Source organism: Carassius carassius, chromosome 33, assembly GCF_963082965.1.
Source record: "Carassius carassius chromosome 33, fCarCar2.1, whole genome shotgun sequence".
NCBI lineage: Eukaryota > Metazoa > Chordata > Actinopteri > Cypriniformes > Cyprinidae > Carassius > Carassius carassius.
In genome coordinates this window covers 10,719,053-10,745,476 of record NC_081787.1, presented here as the reverse complement: position 1 = coordinate 10,745,476, position 26,424 = coordinate 10,719,053, and the positions used below count along the sequence as shown (strand labels likewise).

Genomic DNA, 26,424 nt, shown 5'->3' with positions numbered 1-26,424 from the left:
TGCACGGGGCCCTGACGCCACACTGTTATGATCTGATAAAGACAACAGAACGAGAAGCCATCCCTTCATTTAATTAGGGCAATAACAAGAGATTACCTTGAGGCGCAATGTTCTACAACTCACATTCTAGATGATATGTTCTGTGACAGGAAAACAATAGCAAAGACATTCTGGTGTTGGTTTTCCTTTGACTCACTGCACTGTACCTCCATCTAGGGAGAAGGGCAGGGGCGTCTATTAATTGCTTTCCAGTGCAAAACACATCTGTTGAGGGCACAACGCGTAATGCCATTGGATCAAATGGCAGTTCTGCTCAGGTCCTTTCTCCCACTGCGCAACGGTGGACCTAAAGAGATCGTCTGCCTGCCAATTGTGTGATGACCACTTTATATGCTGCACTCATTGATTCACATTAAGAGCCATCTCTCAGACAGTGCTCTTGTAAATAATTGAGAGTCTGCTGTCATATAGTGTTCCTCTGCGCTACTGGGACCGAATTTAATTTGAAAATCCTGTCCATGAGAGGGGAGGTGATAAGACTTTCTGGGAGAGCAGGCTGGCCCTTTTTATGAATGAATGAATGTATAACGCCTGGATAAATCAGGCACACGATTATTTGTTATATTTAACAAATAATCCAACAGACCGCCTCACCCAACAACCAGACTGTGAACGACACCCTGACTCTATCGGGATACACATTGTATTGTGACTTTGTTGACAATACACAACCCTTCTGTAGACATTGTTGTAAAATGGCAGTAATGGTTTCTACACAAGAGGTTAACGGACTCATTTTCCATAGCTGCATTCTCTGGTTTCATTCATCCACTTTAACTCCCCTTTACATGTATGTATAAGTGTGAGTGTATGTTTGTAAGACTAGTTTTATGTTAGTGTTTAGTTACTAAATCCTTATTAGTTTAGTTAATAAAATTTAGTTAATAAAAGAAAATTCTGATTCTGTCACTGCTTGTGGATGTCCTTTTAACGATTCCTGATTTTGTTACAGGCTCTAATGCACTAGTACTGTAAGAAAGTTATTTTCTATGGCCACAAAAATGTAATTTATTGGGGTCAATAATTGTCCAGCGAACATTCAGTGTAATTTCATAGATTAGTTGATGGTAATATTAATTCTGCTACAGTTACTACTGGCAGCTGTTATAAATAATTGCAATTAATTCTAATTAATTGTAATTATTTATATACACTTCCCTTACATTACATTTTAAGTACTACATTAGGCATGATTAAAACTGATTTAAAAAAGCAAGCAGGAAATGATAGGATACACACTTTAGTGGAACGACTTGAAAGTGAAGGCGTCTGGTCTTGTAGTGGTGGTTGGTGTGCTTATTAACATTTCCGAGAATGGCTGGCTGTCTGAAGTGTTAAAAAAAAAAGGATTTCCTATCTATTAGAGCTTAATAGATAGAGAGGAGGAGATGACAAGGGCGGGTTTAAAGTGGCTGGTGGATACACTCATTTAGCCATCCCATACTATGGGCTATGCTCATTTAACCAGAACTGGGATCCATACAGACTGAAGGTTAAAAGACTCATTGACAGATTTTCCAATTAGTATCCTAAAAGAAATCCACCAAGATTGCCATGTGCAGACAGAAAAATGAGGTTTAACTTTTCGTTTCATGATTTGATGTGTCAAGTTTCTCATCAAAATCTGGTTGCAGAAGGAGAGACTGGAATGGTTAGTGCTGTGGACAGAGTCTGTGAGAAATGACTGACTGACCTAACGGGGTTGCTGGTCAAGGACACGCGCAGGGACTCCAGGCAGATGAGCAGTTTGTCTTCAGAGATGCCTGAGCGCAGCTCGTGCACGTACTCCTGTGACGAGAGAGTACACTCGTGCTTGCTGTTCCTCAGTCCACCCTGCGGGAACAAGACACATTAAGGGATCAGCCACTGCACCGCTGCGCTTTACACCCTGTTAAGCCTGTCACACATTAATTACAACATCTGTATTAGACTTGATCATCGCTGGAGCTCTTTCTGCTGCTACTTGATATCAATGAATTTAAAGGCTTCATTCTTATGTTGACAATAAATGAGCAAAAGCATTGGAATCCTCATTTGTAAAGAGGCAGAAAACAGTAAAAGGGGGAAGTAGTTACCAACACCCGATTTGCAGATGAGGCAGCGCCCCTATGCTCCCAGCTGTATCCCAGTCTCCAGCAGGTGAGAATGATTACTAACACTCCATAACTGCAGACTCACTTCCTCCCTAAATCAGCAGACTGCCCACCCACAGCACCGACTGACACAGTGCTACCAGCTAGACTAGTCAGCAGGAGCTGCCTCATGCTAATTCTACAGACAGTAATGGGAAATGCTCCCACACACAATATAAAAACAGCAGCATAATAGTGCTTATTAAAACACTTTATTTTTGTGCTGATATGGTATTGTTGAGCTTCAGGAGTTGGGCACTCAATGGCTATTTTCGCAAAACAGCAGCAGAATACAGCTGTCGGTCATTTTGGGGAGCTAAATATATTTCATGTGTGTTCATACACTGTTGTTTTATGAAGAGTGACAACCATGTTAGATAAAGTAAATTTGTTACTGCTGTTAAATCAGTAAAGCTGTCAAGAACAACCCATATGAATTAACTGCATGCTTTTGTGAAATGGGCTCATAACATGGTAAAAATTGACCGACGGCAATAATTTGCACATAAGTTCAAATGAAATGTGACCCTTTTTTGATTAAAAAGTTATTATAAACAGATTAATTGATTTAAAACCACAGAGACTGTGAATCAGAATCCAATCAAAGGTTTCACACAGTAACTGAAAAAAGAAAAGTCTCATTTGAAAGCAGTTACAAACATCATCAATGTGAGTAAACACTAAAATGGTTCCTAACATTTCTCCAAAGCATTCCCTATTACTGTAACATCTTCAGTTACTATTCATTTTAGAACGACCAGAATTAATATGTAAATGAAATTACTTTGATTTGATAACATTATTTACCAAAACAAAGGAAAACAAAATAAATAAATATTAAATTAAATATTTCAAAATTAATTAAAAATGTAGATTTATTTAGCATATAGTAGGCATTTCTCAAAACTACTATGAGAAGGGAATGACTTACTCTCCATAAATGTGTTTGGTCCACTCATGTACTGTATGTTGCTGTATGCACAGGACACAGGCTATTCACTGAGTGTGTGCACATCTCATACCCCACCGTAATACTGCTCTACCCACAATCCCTCACTTATGAGTAAACCTTTGCACATACATATGCTACATTTCTATTGCCTTATTATTACTTTACTTTGTGATTCAATTGTTTGTACAGATGAGAGGCTTTAAACAAGCACAGGCGTATAAGATAAAACATCATTACAAACAGGAAACAGATCAAATACTAAGAACAAATCAATTTAGTGACAGGTGTGATGTCTTACCATCCACTTCTACCTGTATAACTAGGCCTAGGTGGATTTATTCATGACGCTTGTGCATACCAAAATCAATTTCTGAGCAAGCCGCCAAGCTCTTGGGTTTTTATGACTACTTTCTTTACTCTCATGCGTTAGACAGACAGACAGAGTGAAGATTTTCGATCTGTTGCCTCCGCTGCACCAAAAGAATCGAAAGTGTGCCATGGTTTCCACTTTTTATATACCACATTACTGTTATTCTTGTCGTTTTACTTGGGTTTATTTTATTTTTATATATTTTTTTAGATTTTTCACAGTTGTGTTTTCTCTTATCCAAGTCATCCATGTATTTCTCTTTCTTTTGAAGCTTTTTTCCATCTGTATGTTCTGAAAACAACAAGCTGCCAAGCAAGGCAGAGGAAAAAGCAGAGGGTGGCGGAGCGCAGGGTGGGCTGTCAAAGTCACCCGTGTAGATGCAGGGATGAATTAGTGTAGACAGAGAAGTATGTAGGGTAGTACGGAGGCAGTATTAGCAGTTTCTTCCCATGTACGAATGTGCTTTAATGTCATCGTCCCAGGATGTGGCTTCCCCAGCAGGCAAGCTGCACTAATAGGCAGTCTTGGAGGAATAAACAGGGCATGTTTGTGACGGAGTCCTATTTCTGCTCTGTCGCGGTGTAGTGAAGAAACTCCGACACGGGCAGCAGCGCTGGTTGATATAGCAACAGAAAAATAAATGAGCCATTACTATAGGCAAGCAGGGGTTGCAATGGGCAGATACTGTACGTGTTGAGTCTGCAGAACGTGTAAACATAGCAGACAGTGCAGTGATTTACTCTGGTGCGAATAGCAGGTGTTAGTATCAGGTTTTAAGCAGTTTGTTAAACGTAGGCGGTGGTTTCGAACGACATGACGGGTTGTTGTTGCAATAAAAGCAGCCTTGATGTTGACTGGCAGCTGTGAATCTGCACTGACCTTGTGTATCATGGTACCATCATTTGTGTGAATATGATGTTCAAAAAGAAGCTATGCTCTGCAGATTTCTTGCATGTTCTTAAAAAAGTGAGATCTAACTACTCTTTGAATTGATGTGCACTCACTTAGTCCATTTTCACTCACTCACACTCTCTCTCTCTCTCTATCTATCTTAGGGAGGATAAAATTGACTCTTTTTCCCCAAACACATCTTAGGTTGAAGCGTTTCGGCTCTTTCTACTCAGACGGGTCCTCGTACTTGAATTTGTCTTGATCTGAATCCAACGTAAGATCACTCAGTTCATCTGCCTCTACAGTTCAGATGAGGGAATCCAAGGGACCAGATATGACTGGTGTTCTTATACCTGCCTGATAGAAGTAATGCTGTGTGTGCGCGAGAGAGGTTATTACTTCTCTCATTACTGTCTGTAGTAACTCTAGTTGCCCCTGGTTCTTTCCAGACCTGCTGCAGACAGCTATCGCAGATTCACTGAACCACAGGCAGAGCTGCTCTCAGTCTCAATATGAGAGGAACCACATGATGGCTGTGCAACTATGACTATCTTTATATTATTCAGAATATCCTTGGAAAAGCAAAAGGCACCTGTAACTTTTGCTGTTCTCTATAACATGTTCTTCTCATTCTTATTGTTAAGGGTTATGCAAATCCATAATATAAAATATAATACTTTGGCTACTACCCATCCCTGATGCACCAATATTCCTTTTTTTTTTTTTCATCATTTTTTTTCCATCTTATGGCTGATCACACACAATTAAATAACCAGCATAGATCTCATTTTTTTGAGATAGTAATGGCCTAGCAATTTCCCAGAACAACTTAGTAACCACAAGGCAAAGGTCCTGCCTGAGCACAACACCCTATAGCATCAAAAACACCACTCTAAAATGTTGTGTCAATACACTGACAACCAAAATCCTTGGGATTTTGAGTATTACAAGCAGATTAGGTTTGCTATAAAAATTAAATGATGAAAAACAGAGGCGAAAGTGTTCTCTGCATTTCTTTCCTTGAAAAAAAAAACAAGCAGAACACTCAATCTAACCCACTCTAGAAAGGAAGACTCTGGTTTCACTATCCATTGACCTTTACAACTGGAAACCAAAGACAGGCCATAATATGCTGCTTAATGACCCTGGCCAGCTCAATCCGTTGGGATGATATCAACATTACACCAGACCGCACTAATCATGCAGACAGCCACATCCACTGGTTCACTGTAATTGGGTTTCTGCTGTTGGCTGAAGAGAACATGGGAGAATGGTGTGTGTGTGGGCACTCAGCACATAGAAAGAGAGAAAAAGAGAGACAGAGATAAGGTGGAGAGACTGACCAGCAGATGGGTTGAGTGCTGGAGAGATAAAGAGAAGAAAAAAAATATAGACTTAGAAAGGAAGGGAGAGACAGGAGAGAGAACCAGAGCTCAGTGAAAAGACCAATACAGTCCTTTGACCAAGCCCAAAGTGTTCATCTCCGAGTCTTATTGAATCCTTATTTGTCAATAACAGCATTTCCTGACAGAAACTATAGTGCAGGGAACAATTACTCCAGTGGGCCTGTCAATTTTACTGTGGTACAGGGACTCAGGCTGGCTAGGAGTGTGCATGTGTGTGTTTGTGTGCTTCTTCCTGACTGTGATAAGGCCTTGGCACGATCTAATGTGAGAGAGTGCAACTATCGCAAAAGGAGAGGACAGGCCCGCTGCGTTTCCCTGCATCTACGCATCCTACACCCATTGATAATGAGAGAGCAGCAAACTGACAGGCAGCATGGGGACCAGCCATTGGGCACCACATGCTGGCACAAACAACTGTTTATTATAAGGGGGACATTGACACTTTTTTCAGGATTATCTGATTAATAGAAAGTTCAAAAGCATTTTTTTTAAGTAGAATATTTTTGCAACACTGCTAATCCACTGTTCTTTCCTATTTCTATGGAAACATCCCTTTTTTGCAATGACTTCCTAAATTATGTCATTATCTAGCTCTGTGTGCAGAGAGTAATCTGGGTCCAGATCTGGATCTAGATCAGCAGATGCACATCTGTTTGCAGTCCGATATCCACGGAGAGAGCATGATTACGAGCTGATGGAGAAGTGAGATAGCAGTGCGTCACACATTGTGGATGTAATTTATCTCTGTGTTAGGTCACCGCAGCGGAATAATTCTATTAAAATATGGTTCTTAAGAAAGTGTCATTTTAATAGGGAGTAAACAGATAACCTGCTGCCGATACCCCCATGACTTTATCTCTTTCCACACTTCGCATGACCTTGTCGAATATCTCCGTGACAGCAGTAAGGGACCATCAGAGTTAGAGAAGCGGTTATCATCAGCATGCAACCATGAGCATGACCGTCAGGTGTACACAAAATAACAGGATGTGACTTAACTCAAACAGCAAAAAATGACTACAGCAAAACTCCATGGAGAGAGCAGGTATGCACACTATGAAACAGCAGGGCCTTGAAATAATCCTTTGTGCATTCAATGTCTTGTGTGAATTAAATTATATTAATATTCGGATCCCTCCATAAACACCCAAAATGATTGGTGATAATGGGGTTTTTAATTACCTCTTCTTTGTACATGATTAATGAAAATTACTGAAGTGCCCCACTGATCTTTTTGAAAAATAATACAGATATAATCGTTGCAATTAGTACACATGAAGCCGTATCAAACCAAGTGGTTGCAAATGTTTTATTCCATAATTTACTGTTCATTATTGCATGACTGACAGCTTTACAGAGGGGGAGCCAGCACATTCTCCATAGTAAAACAACCAAACCTACAAAACAAGAGCTCACAAGGAAAACACACACCTAAACAGAAAAGCATCCCACTCTCTGAAGTTTCCATAGTCTCTCTGGTGTGAAAGGTCAGCTGAATGCTGCATCAGTTGAGATGCATGGACAATAGCACCCATAGAAAGACCCTAAGGACATCCCCTGCTACTCAGTGATCAGTCTTTTGATGTGTCCAGGGAGCTGCACTCACTGGGATATTTCCCATCAAGACATGCAGCTCTGCACTTTTCCTCTTCGAAAATAACACAAAGGCATCCCACAGGGAACGTTGACTACATTGTCGTAAAGGAGAAGAGCCACCCTGCTTACAGAATAGCTAACTACGCATTTATCACCTCAGGAAATATGGGCAGATGTTGAGATATTTAAGGGAACGTTCTGTGTTCAAAACAAATTAAGCACTACCGCAGCATCTGCAACATGCTTTGTTTGAGTAGCTCATGCTTTTGACTCACCTCTAAGACGAATACCTAAAAAAAAATATATATATATGTAATACAAATGTGTATTTTTAACTATGTGTTGCATGAACAACCAACCACTCAGTACGTACTTGCATCATTTCATGACAGGTGTCACAAAATCTTTTTCCTTTAACTTTGCATAAAAAGAATTCATTCACAAGAGTTGATTCACTGAAAAAAGTGGGTTCATAAGAGTCATTTAATTAAGAATAGAACTACAGTAGACGCACTGTATATTTATAATTCACTAAAAAGTACTAGTTAATAATAGGTATTTGTTCATGAATCATAATACACTGATCAGGCGGGGTTTTATTTTATTTTTCACTGAAATGAAAAGGTTCATAAGAGTCATTTGATCATTAAATTGTACTATGCCATCCTCACTATATAACTTCTGTTTTACTAAAACGAACTGGTTCATAAGAGGCATTTGTTCATGAATCACACTATGCCAGTTGCTCTGCATATTTATGATTTACAAAAATAAGCAGTTTGTAAAAGAACACGAAACAGACTACACTGGTTATGCTGTAAGACTTTGATTAACTTTCGCTTTATATTGAATGCCTATGGGACAAGATATTGCACTGAATAAAAGTTTGTTTGTTTTTTACTCGTTTAAATTACAGAACAAGATAACATGACAAAGATAGTGCAAGTTTCTGTTGAACCTGGGATACTCCTTTAAATGCATCTGCTTTGAGCTCCAGTCATGCAGCATTTCACCCGGTCTTAACCACTTCACTGACTCAACACTACCAGTGTGTTGTGTCACTTTAAAATGGTAACCACCCGACAGCAAATCACTTCACATCCTCCGCCTGCACATTACAGCACTGATGCTCACTAAGTTGAAAGCACACGGTACAGCACAGGCAGGTGAGTAAGACCTAGATAAAAACAATGCAAAAGCACAGCACTTACAAAACTGAATCACAATTCTCTGTTGAAGGGGAAACACAGGTCTCAGGCATGAAGTTAAGTTATTTGAGGATGGCAAACAAAGTAACGGCCACGTGTTGATAAAAGAAGGATCCCTGAAAGGCTTCATGCAACAGCAGGTGGCACAGAGTGATGAGATTACAGCATTAGAAAGCCTTTCTCCCATCATTCCAATGCAAACACAGATTCTAATACCCTGTATATTCAGTTTAATACGCCCTTATTTACCAAGGCTTCAGGGACCAAGACAGGCAGAATGCGAAAGAATGGTAGGTCAAAGAAGGACAGCTGACCCAAGACTACCCAAGGGTCAGCAAAGGTCTGGTAAGAAAAAAAGCAAGAAGTTATTATTGACTGGAACGTCATGAACTTAGCAATTTTGTCAAATTGTACACTATAAGATTCTATAGAATGACCTTGTGCATTCTCAAATAACAGGAAGCAAATTATGCCGGAAAATAATTGACAAAAGATTAGAATGTTTCAGAGATCAGAGTATGCATTAACCTCTGTACTGCAGTCCTCAATAAACCAGTTTTGATTTAACATTCTCACGACTTACTGATGTACGGGCTTTTTTTTATTTCTCTTGGCCTACCGGTCAAATAAATGCTTTTCAAAGCAACAGAACAGAGGCTAAAAGGACATGTTCAGCCTGGATGGCGTTTTTTTATCCCTAAGGTTGTGTCCAGGTCATTTTGATCTGGAGAGAATATTCTTTCTCCAGAAAATGTTACTTGATGTCATCGCATTGGACTAAGATTTACTGTCTTTGTTTACACAGGGTATAATTACTTCCACCTGAAATTTTTTTAATTTTCGTTAAACATTTTATTCAACCTTGTTACACTTGTGGTGTTCTCCAGCAAAAATGACCGGCCTACAAAAATAGGCTATAAATCTCTTATTATGCAATATTATCACCTAATACTGGTATCAATGTTTTTGGAAAATACCTTGAAAGCGTGTGGTTGCTTACTTTAGCAGGACTTTATAAACACACGATAACTGTCTTGTCCGTCGTTTGATCCTGACAAAGACACACGCACACACACACACACCACAACCAGGGCTTGAAAATGGAACAAAAAAAAAATTCAATCCATTCACTTTGAGCAGAATCGATATTTTAACGTTTCTGTTCCTGCGTTCCTCTGATATTATTACCGTTCCGAAACCGGTTCAGGTGGAAGAAATACCGGTTAATAACGTTATTTTTTAAAAACAATATTCTTTGCCTATAATTTGCCTAATAATAATAATAATAATATAATAATAATAATAAAGTACAGCGTTTTCTTTACTCAAAAAGAAAAGGAAAAAATAATTGATCTAACGTTAGCCAATATCCCGCTGCGCTTATTCACAGCTAATACAGCATCATCTTTTCTAGATTTTGGCCAAATGTAAAAAAAAAAAAAAACTATATATCAACCATCTAACATCAAAGTATTTTTAAGATATTTAAAAATGTTTGCTGTATTGTAAAAAAATAACAACACTTGAAAAAATGAAAAAGTCGCAGCTCACGTTCACTGTAAAAAAAATTTTTTTGAAACATTTTGGAAACTGACAATTAAATATTGGCTCAACAAATTGCTTTCAAATAATTATTCCCAAACAAAAAGATGCATTGGGGTAATTTTAGCTTATGGTCTAAAGGTAAAATAAAAAAAATAGATTCACTGAACATATTAAATTGTGTTCAGCCAATTCATCAAGTAAAAGTGAAATATCTGTGTTGGCCGAACATTGCGGAGAAAAAAAAAACGCATGCGCATGCCAGACAGGCGCATGCACCTGAGAGAAACCGTTGTAGTGGATTCAAATGTATCTGCGCGGGAGAGTGAGGAGTCGATGCTGAAGTACGACGACAGTTCAGACATCATTTCCAAACAGATTTTCTTCATTGAAGTTATGGTGAGTACTGAAATATGTATTTATTAATCTTGTTTACGTTAAACCGAGTGCAGGTCTCAATGGTTCAGCATAAAACCGTAAAAAAATGGGCATTCAGAGGATGGGTTACACACTACCGCGGCCATTACACTAGCATTGGGTAAGGTTAAACGAATTAACGACTCTCCGAATGTTTTACTTGAGGACATAGTATATTGTAATGTCTGAAAAGGCAGAAAAGGGAAGCTCTATTTCCGAACTTTTAATCGTAACGAAGACACTGTCCCCGGCCCTCCGAACTATGCTCCGAGCTTACTTTGTTAACCCCATCACTGCCGGTTTAAAACAAACAGCAATTTCACAACTATGAAGAGTCTGTGCGCTACAATATTTTCCATAGCCTACATAACATTGTATTTTGCAGAATAACAGTGAATTCACGTCTTGGTTTCATGATAGCCTTTTATAAACTAATTTAGCCCGATACTAATATCTCATTTACTATTTATTGAACTAAATAATTTTGTCAAACTATATTGTGATTATGTTAAATGTATAACACACTAGGTATTAGTTATATGTTTCTGTTATAACTTTTTTTTTCTCTCAATGTAGCCAAACGGTCAAATACACACAAAATTGTCTAAACGCCTGTATTGGTGAGTGGTCAGTTAAGCAGTCAGTTTTGGAATGTAAATGGTTGTTTGTAAATGTAAATGGATAATGCATGTTGTGTAACTGTATATTGGATCCGTGCATAAGCTCTTAAAGAGACAGCAGTCTAATAAGCCCGCTGCTGTCTGTCATGTTAATCAAAGAGCAAAAGACAAAATAAAAAAATCAAATCACTCTACTCTTGACTGAATAAATTTTGTAAGTGTAAGCATTCATCTGTATTTAATTTTTACAATGAAGACTAACCAGTGTTATTTTACATCAGATTACTTTGATTTATGTAGTATTTCTTAGATCTCATCTTATTACTGACTTTTTTTTATGAAAATGAAATTTTGCAATTTATTTTTTGTACATTCTGTCAATTATATTTCTTAGAAGTCTGTATCAGCCGGTCACAATATATATTTTAAAGTGGGAACTTTTCAATATTTTATTAAATAGCGAGAATATGGGGAATGAAGATGTTCTGTATTGTTCTGGATTTATTCACTATCAGTATTAATATTGCTATTTTATACTTTTTACAGAGTTCAGAGGCATTGGAGCATCACAAAGTTGGAATGAAAATGGGAATTCTTGAAGTGGTGAGCAGCAACAGTTCCACTGTTGAAACTGAGTGCAGCAAAAAAGTGCAAACTCTGATGAGCAAATTATTGGAAAACGAAGTGAAATTTCACTTAACCCCTACGGGAGAAGTACCCTTAAGCTGAGAATGTTTTTTGCTGCTTTCTATATATCTGTAAATGTGATTACATGCTTTATATTTGATGATTAAGATGCAGTTTCATGAGCTCATATTAAGATGAAATTACACTGAACACAACCCTGAAGTAATTTCAGACTTTTGCAGCATTTCAAATAGTTGTAAATGTTTTACAAAAATTCAAGTAAATTTACACTGAATATTTAAAGTAACCCTCTCCTGTTACTTGCATTTTATGTTGTGTTGACTTTTTTGCACTTTAGCAAATATTAGTACCTAAATACCAAAATGTCAGTGAAATTTCTCTAAACACTGATAATACATGTTTTTAAAACAATTGTGGTTTTGTTAATGTAAGATCTAAGGTCTAATGAGTTTTGTGTATCTTGGAATCCTGAATTGAAATGCATGATTTTTATCTACTAAGGTCTACTGTGCAGAAATGTTCAATGTATTTTTACCATTTAAGGTATTTTCACAATACTGTTGTAGATTTAATAAAATGTATTAAATAAAATGTGGCAGTATGGCTTGAGTGTTTAATATATATATATATATTTTTCTTTTGGGGCAACAGGGAATAAACAATACAGTGAAGTTGCTTTACTAATATAAATTTACCAAAATATATTTTTAGTTTAGGTAAAACTAAAAAGGAATGCTACTACAATTTAAAATGTATAATTGGGCCAATAACATGAGTTGGTAAACTAATTTCTTTCCAATTGTTTTAATGAATTATTTCTCATTGAGCCAATGTTAACAGACTATTGCTACAATTGATAAAATTACATTTACAGAATTTCACTTGGGCTAATTGAAAATTTTAGATGTGACCAGTCACTAGAAAATTTTGAGTTGGGAAGATTATACATTTTTTACAGTGTTGCATTTTATTAGCCCTGTTACTTTCCGAAATAATGAAGGTTAAAATGCCTGTAGTCTAAAGCAAAATGTTTACAAACATTATAAAAACAGTTATTAGTTTCTCTCCAAAACAAGTTCTCTAAAGTTTAGGCTATAAAACATCAATCCAAAAACAAATCAATTTAAGGTGAAGCTGATGCCTATCTCTCTCATTCGGCACGAATCCGAATGTTTCCATGTTCCCGATGTATCTGGATGCTAATATATTATTTATTATATAGTGTTTGTACTTTCATCGACATAAAACATCCTCCTTCACATCGGCTATATCAGCACAGTGAGGCGCAGTCACGCTGAACGCAACATTTTGCACAATGGAGCAGTGTAACTTTTTATTTTTATTTCTTTAACTGTATTTTATTTTGATAATGAACAGGCTTCAATATAGCAAAATTATGTTGTGTGTGCACGTAAGGCGTGGGCGCAATGGTCATACCAATGCTGGTTATACAGAAGCAAGACATTATTCAAAGCTGTCAAGCTTTTGCAAAATAATGAAAACTGTAAAGCTTTTGCAAAATAAAGAAAACTAATCTCTGCTGTTTCGTTTTCCTTTCGGAAAACTTTGGAACATGTCACAATGAACCATAATTTAGCACATTTTTCTTTTGTTTTCGTTAATCTGTCAGTATGATTTAAGTTAAATATATTTAGTGTATGTGTCTATATTCCTTTTTATGTAAGTCTATAGTTTTTCTGCAGGTGCATGTGATCTGTTGAATTCATCTCACACTATCCTCAGATAAACTCTTAAGGGCGGTGCATTGCCATTGTGACTTACCTATCACGAGTTCACAGCTGAGCGGACATTTCACTCGTTGGCTTCAGCATCATATTTTCATAGGCCGTACTACTGGAATTTGTGATTGGATGACAGCAAATTTCAAATATTAAATGGAACGATAAAATAAAGTTATTAACCGGTTAATGGCCATTTCAAATTTTCAATTCTGTTTCTGTTTCTGGTTCTGTTCCTGTCAAAATTTCGTTTGTTTCGTTCCTTGAACCAGTCCAGAGCCCTGACCACAACACAGATTCCTGCCAAACAGCTGCACTTGTTCAGCTTTTTGCTCAGAGTAGCACAAAATAATCTATAATTCCCAGGGTTTTAAACTGAATTTAAATACACAATAACCAGATTGCTTTCTACTGAAACAAAACAATTAGTCAGGAAATTCTTTTCAACACCCAAAAAGAACCCATCTAGGGATGAACAAAATAAATATCTGTAGACTTTTAGCAAGGAAGTAACATATGGACAATATATATTATAAATTCAACAGCATTTATCGGTAGATACCAAAACATGAAAAATTTATTAACATTTCAATTTTAGCAAATTTAAAAATAAATATATTCCATACTGCACATTATATTTTTATGTCAGTTTTCACTAGCATTCAAAATGGCTAATTTAATAGTTTTTATTGCTTTATTTGTAATATTTATACAAAATAGTGTAGAACTTTATTGATTTACTGAATATTGATCAATTTATTGATTAATATCATGAATCTTTACCAAAATACACAGGCTATGCTGAAGGCTGGGAAAAAAAGCTAAGTTAAAAATAAGCATGTCTTAGTAAATAAATAAATAATAATAATAATTCTAACCAAATTGCAATAAACTACATTTTAATTTCTTATCTGTTGGCAAAATAATTACATCAGTTACCTCAACTTGGTATCAAGAGCAAATAGTTTCTAACATTTGTATTTGGAGGTGGTAACCAGTTATTGTGCGAGCACATTCTCTTAAAGATCTGATTGTATGAGACATCTGCGGTGCAGAAAGTGCAATGGGTCTTCAGTGCTTTATTATCAGTTTAGGCAGCAGATTACTGAAGGAGATGCCCTCACTGAAGATGTTTTGGAAGTCAAGTCAAGTGTGGACAAAGTCAGGCTGGAGTTTGTAGATGAAATTAGGCCATTTTTTTACCTCCTCTTAAGATAAGGCAGGGGATGAGGAGGAGGAAAGCAAGTTAAAAACATTTCATCCCATGCTAAATGGATTTTGAGGAAAAACACAGCTTTTATTTATTTTTTTTATTTTTTTTATCCAAAAATATGAAGCTATCAATAAAACATTACTGAAGCCAGAGATATCTAAACACCTCTCTGTGCAACTCTGAAATTCATGGAAAGATGAGAGGACAAAACCAACCTGTTCCAAACAACTCGAGGCTGTTTACTGATAAATAAAATAAAATTCCGGAGATGAGGGCTGCCTCAATAAGCATGGCAAATGAATACATTAATAAAATATTTGGACATCAAAGACAGCTCTCCAAAAAATAAATAAATAAATACAATTACTTGCTTTAAACACATTATGCTGAAATGAAAATAAAATATTGTCGCACTGTTAAGGGTTTTAAGACAATAGCTTAAAAATAAAATATTGCTTTAACTTATGCAAAGAACTGACATTGTTTTCCCTTCTCTGTATTACATGTTTAAAATGTTCTAATTTTACAGTGAAAAACAAGCTCCCATAAAGCAGTTAGCTGTGGTTGAGCTAGTCTAAGGCAGGAAGTACATTTTTTTTCCATTCTATCCCGTTTTCACTAATCATGTCGAGCTCTCATTGGCTCAGTGGTTCTGGGAATGTTTTAAGCTCCTAAACAAGCTTTAATGCATTTTAATCAACCTTGTCAATTAGGAACTAATTAATACCAAATAGGAGGGATGCCTGTCACTTTGAGGATAAGATAGACTCTACGAGTCACTGTCTAACTATAACCTCACTGAGACAAAGGAAGAGCAGGAAACTGAGTCAACTCAGCCAAAAAGACCATATAACAATATTTCTAAATGTCTGTTATTGCCTATCCTGCATCTTAATGCAAGAAAACAGCATTAAGATAATGTTAGAAGCTCTGCCACCCATAAAGCTTATAAAAAAAGCAAAGCAAATACTAAAGATGGTCTGTCTGCTGAGAAAAATCACTGTGGTTCTACTCGGCTACGCATTACACATCAAAGAGTACTAGCATTCAGGGGAGGCTTGTGAGATGAAGATGTGCTGTAAATTACAGACTCAATCAGCTGATTTCAAATATAAGCAGGCTTGTGAATGCAGTTTTAGATGTTTACAAAAGCAATTCACTGATGTCGAAGAACAGAGACAGTCCAGGATTTCTGAAGTTGTTTTAAGCATTTAACCGAATGCCTCTTTGAGAGTCAACATTTCTTTAAAAGAAAAATCTAAGTACAATTCCACAGTACACTTCACTGACTTGCAATTTATGGACCAAAAAAGAAAAGTAAATTACCTTATTTAGTCAGTATAAAGAAAATCATACAGGTTTATATTTAAAAAAAATAATAATGTGCATTACAGCACAAAGGGCTGACATGAATTTCTATTACTGCTAAATTTATCATCCAATGTGGCTTCCTTCATGCATATGTAGGGAAGAACAGGCTTTCAAGGTGATCTGCTGCACTGTGTAGCAAAGTGTTTATCCCATCCTTTGGTCAATCAATTGAAAGGGCAGTCAATCGAGCTCATAGTCTTAAAAGGTCTGTGTGGACTTCCCTATTCAATAAGCATAAAGGAGAATATAGGCAGGTTGACTGGTAACTTTGGTAGCACCCTGAAGGACACCAGAGCCCAATCAAGGCAAGCTGCTCTTTTTAGTACATTCACACGGTGTCACAGACTGGTAAACAAGAGGCCCATTTAAAAGGCAAATCACAGCGGATCTCATTTGGGCTCAGCCTGAGTCTCTGCTGAATTGATTGTAGCATATGGGTCTAATGAACTGGCTCCTTTGCAGACAGTGGAGGGGTAGCTGCACCCAAACACCCTTACTGGGTAGAAAGACAAGAGTGAAGAAATAAATGAGTACTGGTGTCTAATGTTGTGTTCTCCATCCCTCCCCCTTATGTTTTATTATTTTCTCCTCCTGTGGATTGTCAAAATGAAGTGTAATCTACACTTAAACAACAGACTGGCCCATCCAAGTCCTCATGTTTTGTTTACCGCAAATAAGTGGAGCTTCAGATTTCAGATTCAATGGGAAGTCTGATAGACAAAGTTGAAGTAGGACTTTAACTAAGTTTAGAGTCCATCTCTAAAAAAATTGACAGCACAGCGGCCAAGGTGCCCAAGAGAATTGGGGCAGAGATGTAGGAAAGACAGAAAGAGACAAAGAGAGACAAAAAGTAACAGAAAAGAACAGAAAAGGCAGTAGTTGTAGTGAACTTGGGGAACTTTTACTGAGGGCTAAACAGGGCCCCCTGAGTTAGCTGCTAACAGCCGAGGTTGTATTCCTGCTGGGATGAGATGTGTCCGTCATGCAGACCCAGACACTGACCTGACTTCTGGCTGCTGCAGTGCTCAGGGGAGAGAAAAATAGTGCTTAATGACACCACCGCTGAGCAGGTGATGCTTCAACCAGCAGTGGCGTACTATGATATGATATATGATATGATATGATATATGACATGATATTATATTATATTATATTATATTATATTATATTATATTATATTATATTATATTATATTATATTATATTATATTAATTATATTATATTATATTATATTATAGAGAATTGTAAAGCTGTATCTTTCTTTTATAAACCTGATAAAACTTTTTTATTTGTAACTATGTTTGATTCATTTTGTAATAAATTCAAATTTGTTTATACGTATGTAAATGTTTATGTATACTTAATGTTTGGCAATATAAAAGGCATGCCAATAAAGCTACTAGAATCTGGATGCAGAAATCGAAGCTATGTTTGCAGTCGTGTGTACAAACAACTTATATTACCACATACACAAACTAGTGGCACATATAATCTTTAAAGCCTACCTTAATTATGTCGGGTAGACGGCACTATTTATCTCGCATACCCAAAGAGGGTCATGTTTGTTTGGTCTCACTACTGTTTTCCACAGAGAGAAATCAATTTAAAATGTTAAAGAGGTGTCAAGTTAGAAAAAAAACGCAACAGCTATTAAAGACCAGATATTCATCATCACCTCCGAGGCTCCTCAGAGAACAATTTTGACAGTATGAACCGCACAGGCAGCAAGCAACAGCAAGCGATGGGGTGGCTTTCTGCGTCTCTCTAAAGGCCCAGTGTCCTAATCAACGTTTTTGGCTTCATTCAGCCTAAGATCTAGGCAAACACAAGCTGTTTCTCCTCAACGTCCGCACCATTAAATCGCTTCCACCTTACTTTGTGCATTCAATAGCAGTAGAAATATCTATTAATCATACCCACTCTTCCCGCTCAAACCTAATAACAGATGCCAGGGCTCCAGACAGACAGCATTTTGCGACCAAAATTTGAGAGTGTGCGACTGAATTTTACATCCAGTCACACATGTGCGACCAGTAAATATGCCTCCCCCACCCTCCGTATTTTTTTATACATTAAACGTGGAAGGGGCACGTCAATGATCAATGAAATGAGCAATGAAATAATCAATGAGACGCGAGCGCACACGCACGCAAACACACAGACACACAGACACACACACACACACGCTCCCATACTCATGAGACGCGAGCACACACTGTGAGGTGGCCAATGCGTGTGAGAAGAATTAGGGAATGGCCACTGTAAGTGGCTAAAATGTTTGGAGGGGGAGGGGCCTAGAGATAATCGAGCGCGCGTAAACATCTGTGGGAAGGAAACGGAGACAAATATCATCACAACCTGATATGTGTGTGCGTCTGAGCTATGAGCAAGCGAACTATTGATTCGTTCTTCCGACCTGCGGCTAGTGTACCAGTGCCAGAGTCTACAGTGTCACCGTCGGATGATGATGCAGAGTCAGAGGTTGGTGTGGCGAAAAAAACCTGCACTCACCATTTTCGAGAAGACTAGCTGAATGAGGTACAATAAGCAGTCAAACTATATGAACTGCATATACTGCAGCAGCTACCCCAGAACTGCGGAGAACACAAAGTTTGCCGATAGTACAGGCACTTCGCAGTTTAAACACAATACACTGATTAAACACAATCTCAGCCTAAAGCATTGAGTATTCCGTGACATGTTTATAAATCAAAAAGTTACGCCACTGCGGGTTGATCTTAGAAGACAAATGACTGTAAATCAGAGCGCAGATGAGGCAGAGATGATGTTGAAATTTAACACGGCCTACTTTGTTGCTAAAGAGGAACTACCCTTCACCAAATACAAAAGCCAGCTCGACCTTAAAAAAGGAAGAATGGCTTAAAACTTAACGAAACATACAACAACGATACAGCATGCGCACAATTCGTTGGAGTAATTGCGGACACTCTGAAGGGGAAGACTTACACGAAAATCAAGGATGCTCTGTATTTATCAATTATGATCGATGGGGACACCGACGTTTCAACAAAGGAATGCGAAATCATATTACATTTACATTTATTCATTTAGCTGACGCTTTTATCCAAAGCGACTTACAATTGCTATATATGTCAGAGGTCGCACGCCTCTGGAGCAACTAGGGGTTAAGTGTCTTGCTCAGGGACACACTGGCGTTTCACAGTGGATTCGAACCCGGGTCTCTCACACCACAGGTCTTATACACTTCGCTAACACCACCCATCATATACGCAAGGATCCTAAACGAAGGGAAACCAATGAATATTTTGATTGGCCACATCGAAGTGAAACATGCACATGCTCAAGGTAAGTTTAATTCAAATTATGTTTAGACCTATATCACTAACTTATTTAGCTGTCTTTACTTTGAATATTTATAAGTTTAAATAATCACTTAAGGTGCCAAAATGGCTGTGCCTCAAGGTATGTTTTAATTCACATTTTGTTTAGACCTATTACTAACTTCTTTAGCTGTCTTTACTGTGAATATTTATTAGTTTAAATAATCACTTAAGGTGCCATAATACTTCAGCTGTGAGGTGTGATGATGACAGAAGGAAAAAACTGTTCAGGCAACTGGTGTTTTCATCCAGTGTAAGACATAATTGTACACCATTGTCATGTGCTTGCATTTTAAGGTGTATATGATGCCACCAAAGAGGCCTTTCAGCATCTAGGGACAGAAACAGGGTGGTTATAGAAGACAGTTGCCATAGGGAGTGAGTAAAGGCTTAAGTTGTTTAGGCCTACATGTTCTAGTGGAATGTTATTGGCCAGTGCCCCTAATGTTTACATACATTTAAGTATGTTTGTAACTATGTTTGTAAATATTGTTTGTAACTGTAAAATGACCGAAAGGTTACTAAGCACTTTGTTACTAAGCACTTTTTTTTATTCTTAATGTATGGTATTTTGTTTACTATTTGTACTGTCATGACAGCGATGGTGCTGTCAGTTTACCTTGTTGTTGCATCTTCAAAAGTGCAGAATAAAATGTGACACTGAATTTGAAGCATCACATTGTAATTTCTGCATCTATTATTAAAGTATTTATTAGTAATACAGTGGAAATTAGTAGATTTGGTTAGCATGTTGATTTACGGTGTGCTCCCCTAAATTTTCTGGTTTTGCCCCTAAAATTTTCAGTTGGGGGCCACTGTGCTCCTAGTGAAAAAAGTTAGTCTGGAGCCCTGGATGCAAAGATCTTTAACTGCCCATAAACGAAGCCTCCAAACTTCAGAAGGCCTGCATCAGCAGCCTGGCCCGGGGAGGCTCTGGCATGACTACTCTTACAAAGCAAGATTAATTAGTCTGTTGAATGGAGACTTGTCTCAGCTGTGGCAATTTGCCTGTACTACAGTCGGTGCCGGGTGGCTTTGGGACCTCCTGTGGATTTGCGGCGGGGTTGGGGAGTTCCACCGTGTCGCTCTCGGCTTAGCTCGGTTCCTCAAGTAGGACACGCCGAAATAAGATGGAGGCGCTTGTTTGGAGAGGCTGAGCTGCCTGGCTAAGTGAAAACAGGCAATAACTCTTTGTTAAGGTGCTGGGCGATTTGTTAACAAATGAGAAGAGGGATACGAACGAGGCATCCACCACATCAAATCTGCAAACTGCTGTTAATTTACTAGTGCTTTAAATAGAACGTCCATTTGAGTTGGCTAAGTAAAAGTATGTCAGGGCTGGATGGAAAATTATGTTACATACACATTGCACACATTTATCTACCACAAGATTACAAGATAGCAAAGAAAAGCTTTTTGCTGAGTAGGAGGGCAAATATCACCGTCTTTCCTTAGTAGTACAGCTCTGTAGGGAGTGAATTTGCGCGTTTAGGTATGAGCGTGGGCTCTTTTTACATTGGTGAGACAAGAGTGTTATAGTCTTTCATGCAGTGGCCTGCAGATGATCTTCCACTCAGCTTCTAAGAAATGACAGGTGTGACCTTTCAACAACCAGTGCTTCTTTCCTCACTCTAAGACCATCTTCCTTTCCACCCCTCTCGTCTCCATGCGGACTTCAGATGCAGGGATATGCACTTGCACACAGGACCCCATGCCACCTCGAGCTACATGGTGCGACTACAGGACTCGCATGAAAAATAGATCACCTAATGCCTTCAGATAGAATCATTCATCAAGGATAGAGTGAAAGATCATTGCCAGCGACCAGCCTGCTGTGCTTTGTATCATGTAAAATATTCTATACACACAAAAACTAGCCAAATCTAAGGACCACAAACCCTCTCCCACCGGTACTGTGTTTACTGGCTTTTTGTTTTCAGCTCCATTCCGAGTTGGGCAGTATCAAAAGTGGGGTTGTCTTTTAACACAAAGCAACTGAGGCTCATGGGGACCGAGAGCAGGAGGAAGGCTGCTACCCCTGGAGACGGTAGCCATGCCAACTGGAGTTGAGCAACCAAAACCAGTTAACCTCAGTGACGGCAGTCCAGGCCCACAGGTACACCAGGCAATGATGTGTCCCCATTTACCCCACCCTCTGTTGATTCTGAATCGCCACAGAGGAATTAGTTTGAGCAAGAGGGCAAAAGTTAGCTGCACTGGGGCACTATGTGTAAGACGACTTTCTAAGCATTGGTTTCTCTATACAACAACAGTGCCTGAAATCCACAAAGCTGCACATTACTTCATTCATTACAAAGTTGCATCTTTTTTCTTGATGGAGTTTTTTCTCTTTGGCCTGTATTAGAATTCTATATTATTTTCTAAAAACAAATCAAAAAGGAAAATGACTCATTTTAAAAGCTTGTGTGAAATTAAGCATCACAACATTAGAACATACAGTAAGAATGAATTATCCATACTCAGTTTACTTAAGGATTAAAATTATACATACACACACTAACAATATAGACTAGACAGATCAATAATGTACTGCTAGATCAATACAATTCATCTGCTTTCCTGTTAGTCTATCATGTATCGGTAATCAAAGACTCAAAGAGAACTTTAGGAGAAATTTCAAAGCCTGAAGGTTCACTATAGCTGATTTTGTTTGGCGTCTGAAAACATGCTAATGAGGGATGTCAAGGAACACGCAAAGTCTGCCAGCAGAGACATAGTGGGTGGAAAACACAACACTTCAGAGGCTCCAATACAAACAAAACAGAGACAACTTCAGTTTTTGCTAGACGGCACTAATTGCCCCCCTACACAAACTATCTCAAGCTGTATGTTACTAGAGATTCATAAACCTTTGACAACACTATTGACAATAGGGATGCACTGATCCCACTGGGCTTTGTTTTCTCTTCTTTGAGATTCTGTGTGGAATATCAATTGTGTTTGTGCTACTGTATGACTACATAAAAATACAAAAAGAGAAAACAACAAATAAAAACAATAGACAGAGTGCCAAGGGGAGGGGGAAGTATCTGAAATATACACTACATACTCTTCTCTATCGTAAGTTGAACTGAAGGTACCCTGAGGGCCTTCTCTTCTCATTTACTTCATCAAACCCTAAGTACTTACAGTCTTTTGTTAGTCACATGCAATAAAAGATTAGGCCACATTTGCACTAAAATGCAGCCATAATATCCTACGCCACCTTCAAAACGAGTCACACAATCCACGGAGGTAACAACAAGTGAACTGTTGACGAGGCAAACCTCAATGCTTGGTTAACTGTGATTTTCTGAGGCCCTGCACACCATCAATCTGTCTGTTTCATCTCCTCCTCTTGGCGTGTTTGAACTGGTTAAGCTGAGGCTGGGGGCCCAGGAGTTGCAGGGGGTAAAGTGCTTTGAGAGAATTGCGATTTTGTTTCAAATAGATGGCCCTGGGAACAGAAGCTTCAAAGTGGAGTCTGAATTGACTTCTCCACTTGTGTCCTGGCATTTTTTGTGTAGTGGAATGGAAGATGTTGTGTTTGAAGGATACTCATTTAGAGCACGTTCTCCTGGGGCGGCACAGCCTGCTGGGGTTTTCTGAGCATCTAGAGATCCAACACAGCTTGATTCAGATCCGGAGACAATGGAGAGACACAGAAACGGCACAGGACAAGAGGGAATACACAAGCTTGTTCCTTTGTCCAAGCAAATGAGGGCTGGCATTTCACACTATTGTTGCTGATCTGTTTATCATTCAGTTTTCCTTTTTCCCCCCTCAACCTCACTACCCAAAGCACAACTAGAGAGTGAAAGAGAGGAGGACAGCAAGTAGGATGCTCAAAATGTATGACAGGAAGTTGGCTGTAATGAAGTGGGAGCAGATGTTTCAGGGTTCCAGCAGCAGGTGAGTTCCTTTATGGCAGCGTGCGATACAGATGCACTTACGACCATGCAAATCAACACAGGCTCACAAAAACTCACAGAACATGTTCGGTGTAATGGCTATAAATAATTCATCTTTTACAGGTCTGTACATGGAAATGATCTTGAGGAGAAGATTACAGGTGTTTCGTGCCATTACATTTGTTAACAAAACATGCTGAAGCTAAAATGATTGGATCACATGACTGAAGACTGAAGTAATGACTGGAATGATGGCAATCACAGAAATTAATTAAATTAATTAAACTGAATACAGCTTTTTTTTTTTTTTTTTACAAAGACATACACACTTCCATTCAAAAGCCTTAACTTGAAATCTAACAAGAAACCTTTAACAAGCTTATTTAGCATCCATAATGTGATGCAATCCTTAACTTTTTTTTTTTTTTGCTTCTTCAAGTGGTGTCTCCAAAAAAATATATTTTGATGAAAGATTATATTCCACCGTAGTAATGTCATTTTGACTTTAAGTTTTGATATGAGAATTAAGTTTCTAAATTTGCCTCCTGCCAGGGCCGGGTGTTTTATGGCTTTTCTGCACAGGCTGTGCTCATGTACACCAAAGACTGACAAGGGTAAAGTGAAAAGCAGAAGCTACCCAATGCCAACCATAAAGCCCTCTGAGCTAGAGAGCTTTACAGCGCCGGGCCGACACCCAAGTCAAATTATGATTGGGGAAAAAAAAGGATTTAGATTGGTCACGGCTTGCCTTTTACCTCTAATATTTGCAAAGAGGAGAACGAATGAGGAAATTATATTACAGAAAACAACGATCAATAGCCACAAATACTAATACAAGTTTATCCCTGTCCCAATATCTCATCAGCTCTGTGCTACTGTCTGGAAAAATGCCACCCCCTCTTGTTTGTTGTACTCACCAACCCCGTTCCCAACTCACTAATAACACATCCACACACACACATATAAAACACACACATACCACCCCCAGCCAACAGCAGGAGAGCAGGGAGCAGTGTTTACAGGCGACGTGTCACTGGTGAACGGCAGGGATGATCCTGGTAACCTCTGCTGTGACAGGCTGCGCGGGAGGCAGCGTTTACTAAAGACATTGACGAGGACTCGTCTGCCACCGCAGCTGCTAAAACCTTTTTCAGAAAGAGTGTGGAGGCGGAGGAAGTATCAGAGGTGGCATGATACGCTTCCATGTCTCACTATACTTATTAACATCACCTGGATTATTTAATCTGGATTGACCCTGACATATTTGAAGAAAAGCCTGTTGCTTGTTGTTTTCTTTATACTCCATCGAAACCAGAACAAAAACACCCCTTGTCTAGAAAGATTTCAGTTATATTTGGATGGTTTTTTTTTACCCCATTTTCTCCTTCAGTCACATGGTTCAAAGTTTATTTATTATTGTATGTTTATGTATCCTCAGCAAATTAAGATATTTTTTAGACAAAATATCATTATACTAAAAAGAAAAACTACTGCTGTGGATCTTATCTAGGCTCAAAAACTGAAAGCCACTCTAGTCTGTAATGAAGTCATCCTCACGTCTTTATCCAAACATGCAAGCAATCTTGAATATGAAATCTGATAACTCTTACAGCAAATTACCAGGCTTTGTGTAAATTCAGTTACGCCGTTCATACTTCTCCCTTAAGTGCTGGTAAAATGATCTCCGTGTCTCTTTGTATTTGGGCCAATTCAGATTGTGCCTTTGTACACTAAAGCAGAGCTCTGAGATTAACATGCAAAAAGGTTTGTCTGCTGCTTGCTATGCACCATTTACGACAATGATGTCCCCCCTCCATGGACACAAATTCCCTGGAATTTAATCACCTGAACACAAAGAGCATTCAGCCCATTCAGAGGAGGACTAACATTATCTCATTCAGGGTAAGACAAGCATCACATTCTCATTCAACAATGGGCCAAGCAGCACATTAAATTGGCCTGTATAAAGTCCATAAAATGTTTTGGAGAAGCAAAGCTGGTTAGTGTCCAGGCAAAAAGAGTTTATCGAATTGCAAATGCAGCCAATTGTGTATTCGGTGAATCAAAGTTAAAGACACGGATGCACAAAGGTATAAATATATCCTTTGTGCAAATAAGGAGCTCAATTAATGAAGTAAAACTAAATATAACAAATAAAGAAGTGGAAAGAGATAAATGAGAAAAATACAATGCGAGAGAAAGAAATTAGATAATTAAAGTGTCAAGAATTAAGAAAACCCAGTGAAAGACACAAACAGTCCTTTAAAATGTGCAATTTCAAATGTCTCTGCTTGAGTTCCTCACTGACGCCATTAATATGATATATTCTATCGATTTCCCCTCATCTAGGTGAGTATCGCTGTAGATTTCCCCCGATGGCCACACATTTGAGTGCCATTGCAGTCTGTCCAGCAGACGCACCCTGGTACCCTAATGAAGACTAATTGACAACAGCCACATGGAGCCTTCCAGAAAGACACCCAGTTGAATAATCGATGCGAACATTTTGTCGAAAACATGAAGGTGAAGTAGCAATAGAAATAACAACACTAATACAGTAAAAAATAAGCTGACTCTTTGAATATTAAACGCTGGCTTATCTGTATCCCTGGCTTGAGAATATTACCAAAAAGCAATTAATTAGAGGCAGGGACTTGACCTTCAATGTGCACAACAACACACCCCTATGCTGATAGAGACTGCAACACATTAGCTGATGTGAGATTAGAAGGGAAAGAATGAATTAATCAGATCTCTGTGTGGGATGAGAGGAAGGGTGGAGGATTAGAACAAGCAACTAGACCAAGGAAGACTGTCAGCTCCACATTCAAACCTAAAACTATTTTTTTTATTTTATTTTTTTTATTCTTATTTATCCCAAACTTCTGAATGGAAGTCTCTATACTACTTCATACCAGCAGAATAAAAAGCTCACAGTTTTACGAGTGACTGACACCCACCCACCCACATCAAAGTTTATTACAGT

General features: G+C 38.3%; 1 protein-coding gene across 1 annotated transcript in view; it reads right to left on the bottom strand.

Annotated features, from left to right (window-relative positions):
• Nucleotides 1–26,424, bottom strand: part of LOC132113722 (protein diaphanous homolog 2-like) — a 447,692-nt gene that overhangs the window by 311,070 nt on the left and 110,198 nt on the right. The window contains exon 5 of the mRNA XM_059521662.1: nt 1,754–1,893. Within this exon, the coding sequence (XP_059377645.1) occupies nt 1,754–1,893 (140 nt within the window). The remainder of the gene's footprint in view (nt 1–1,753; nt 1,894–26,424) is intronic.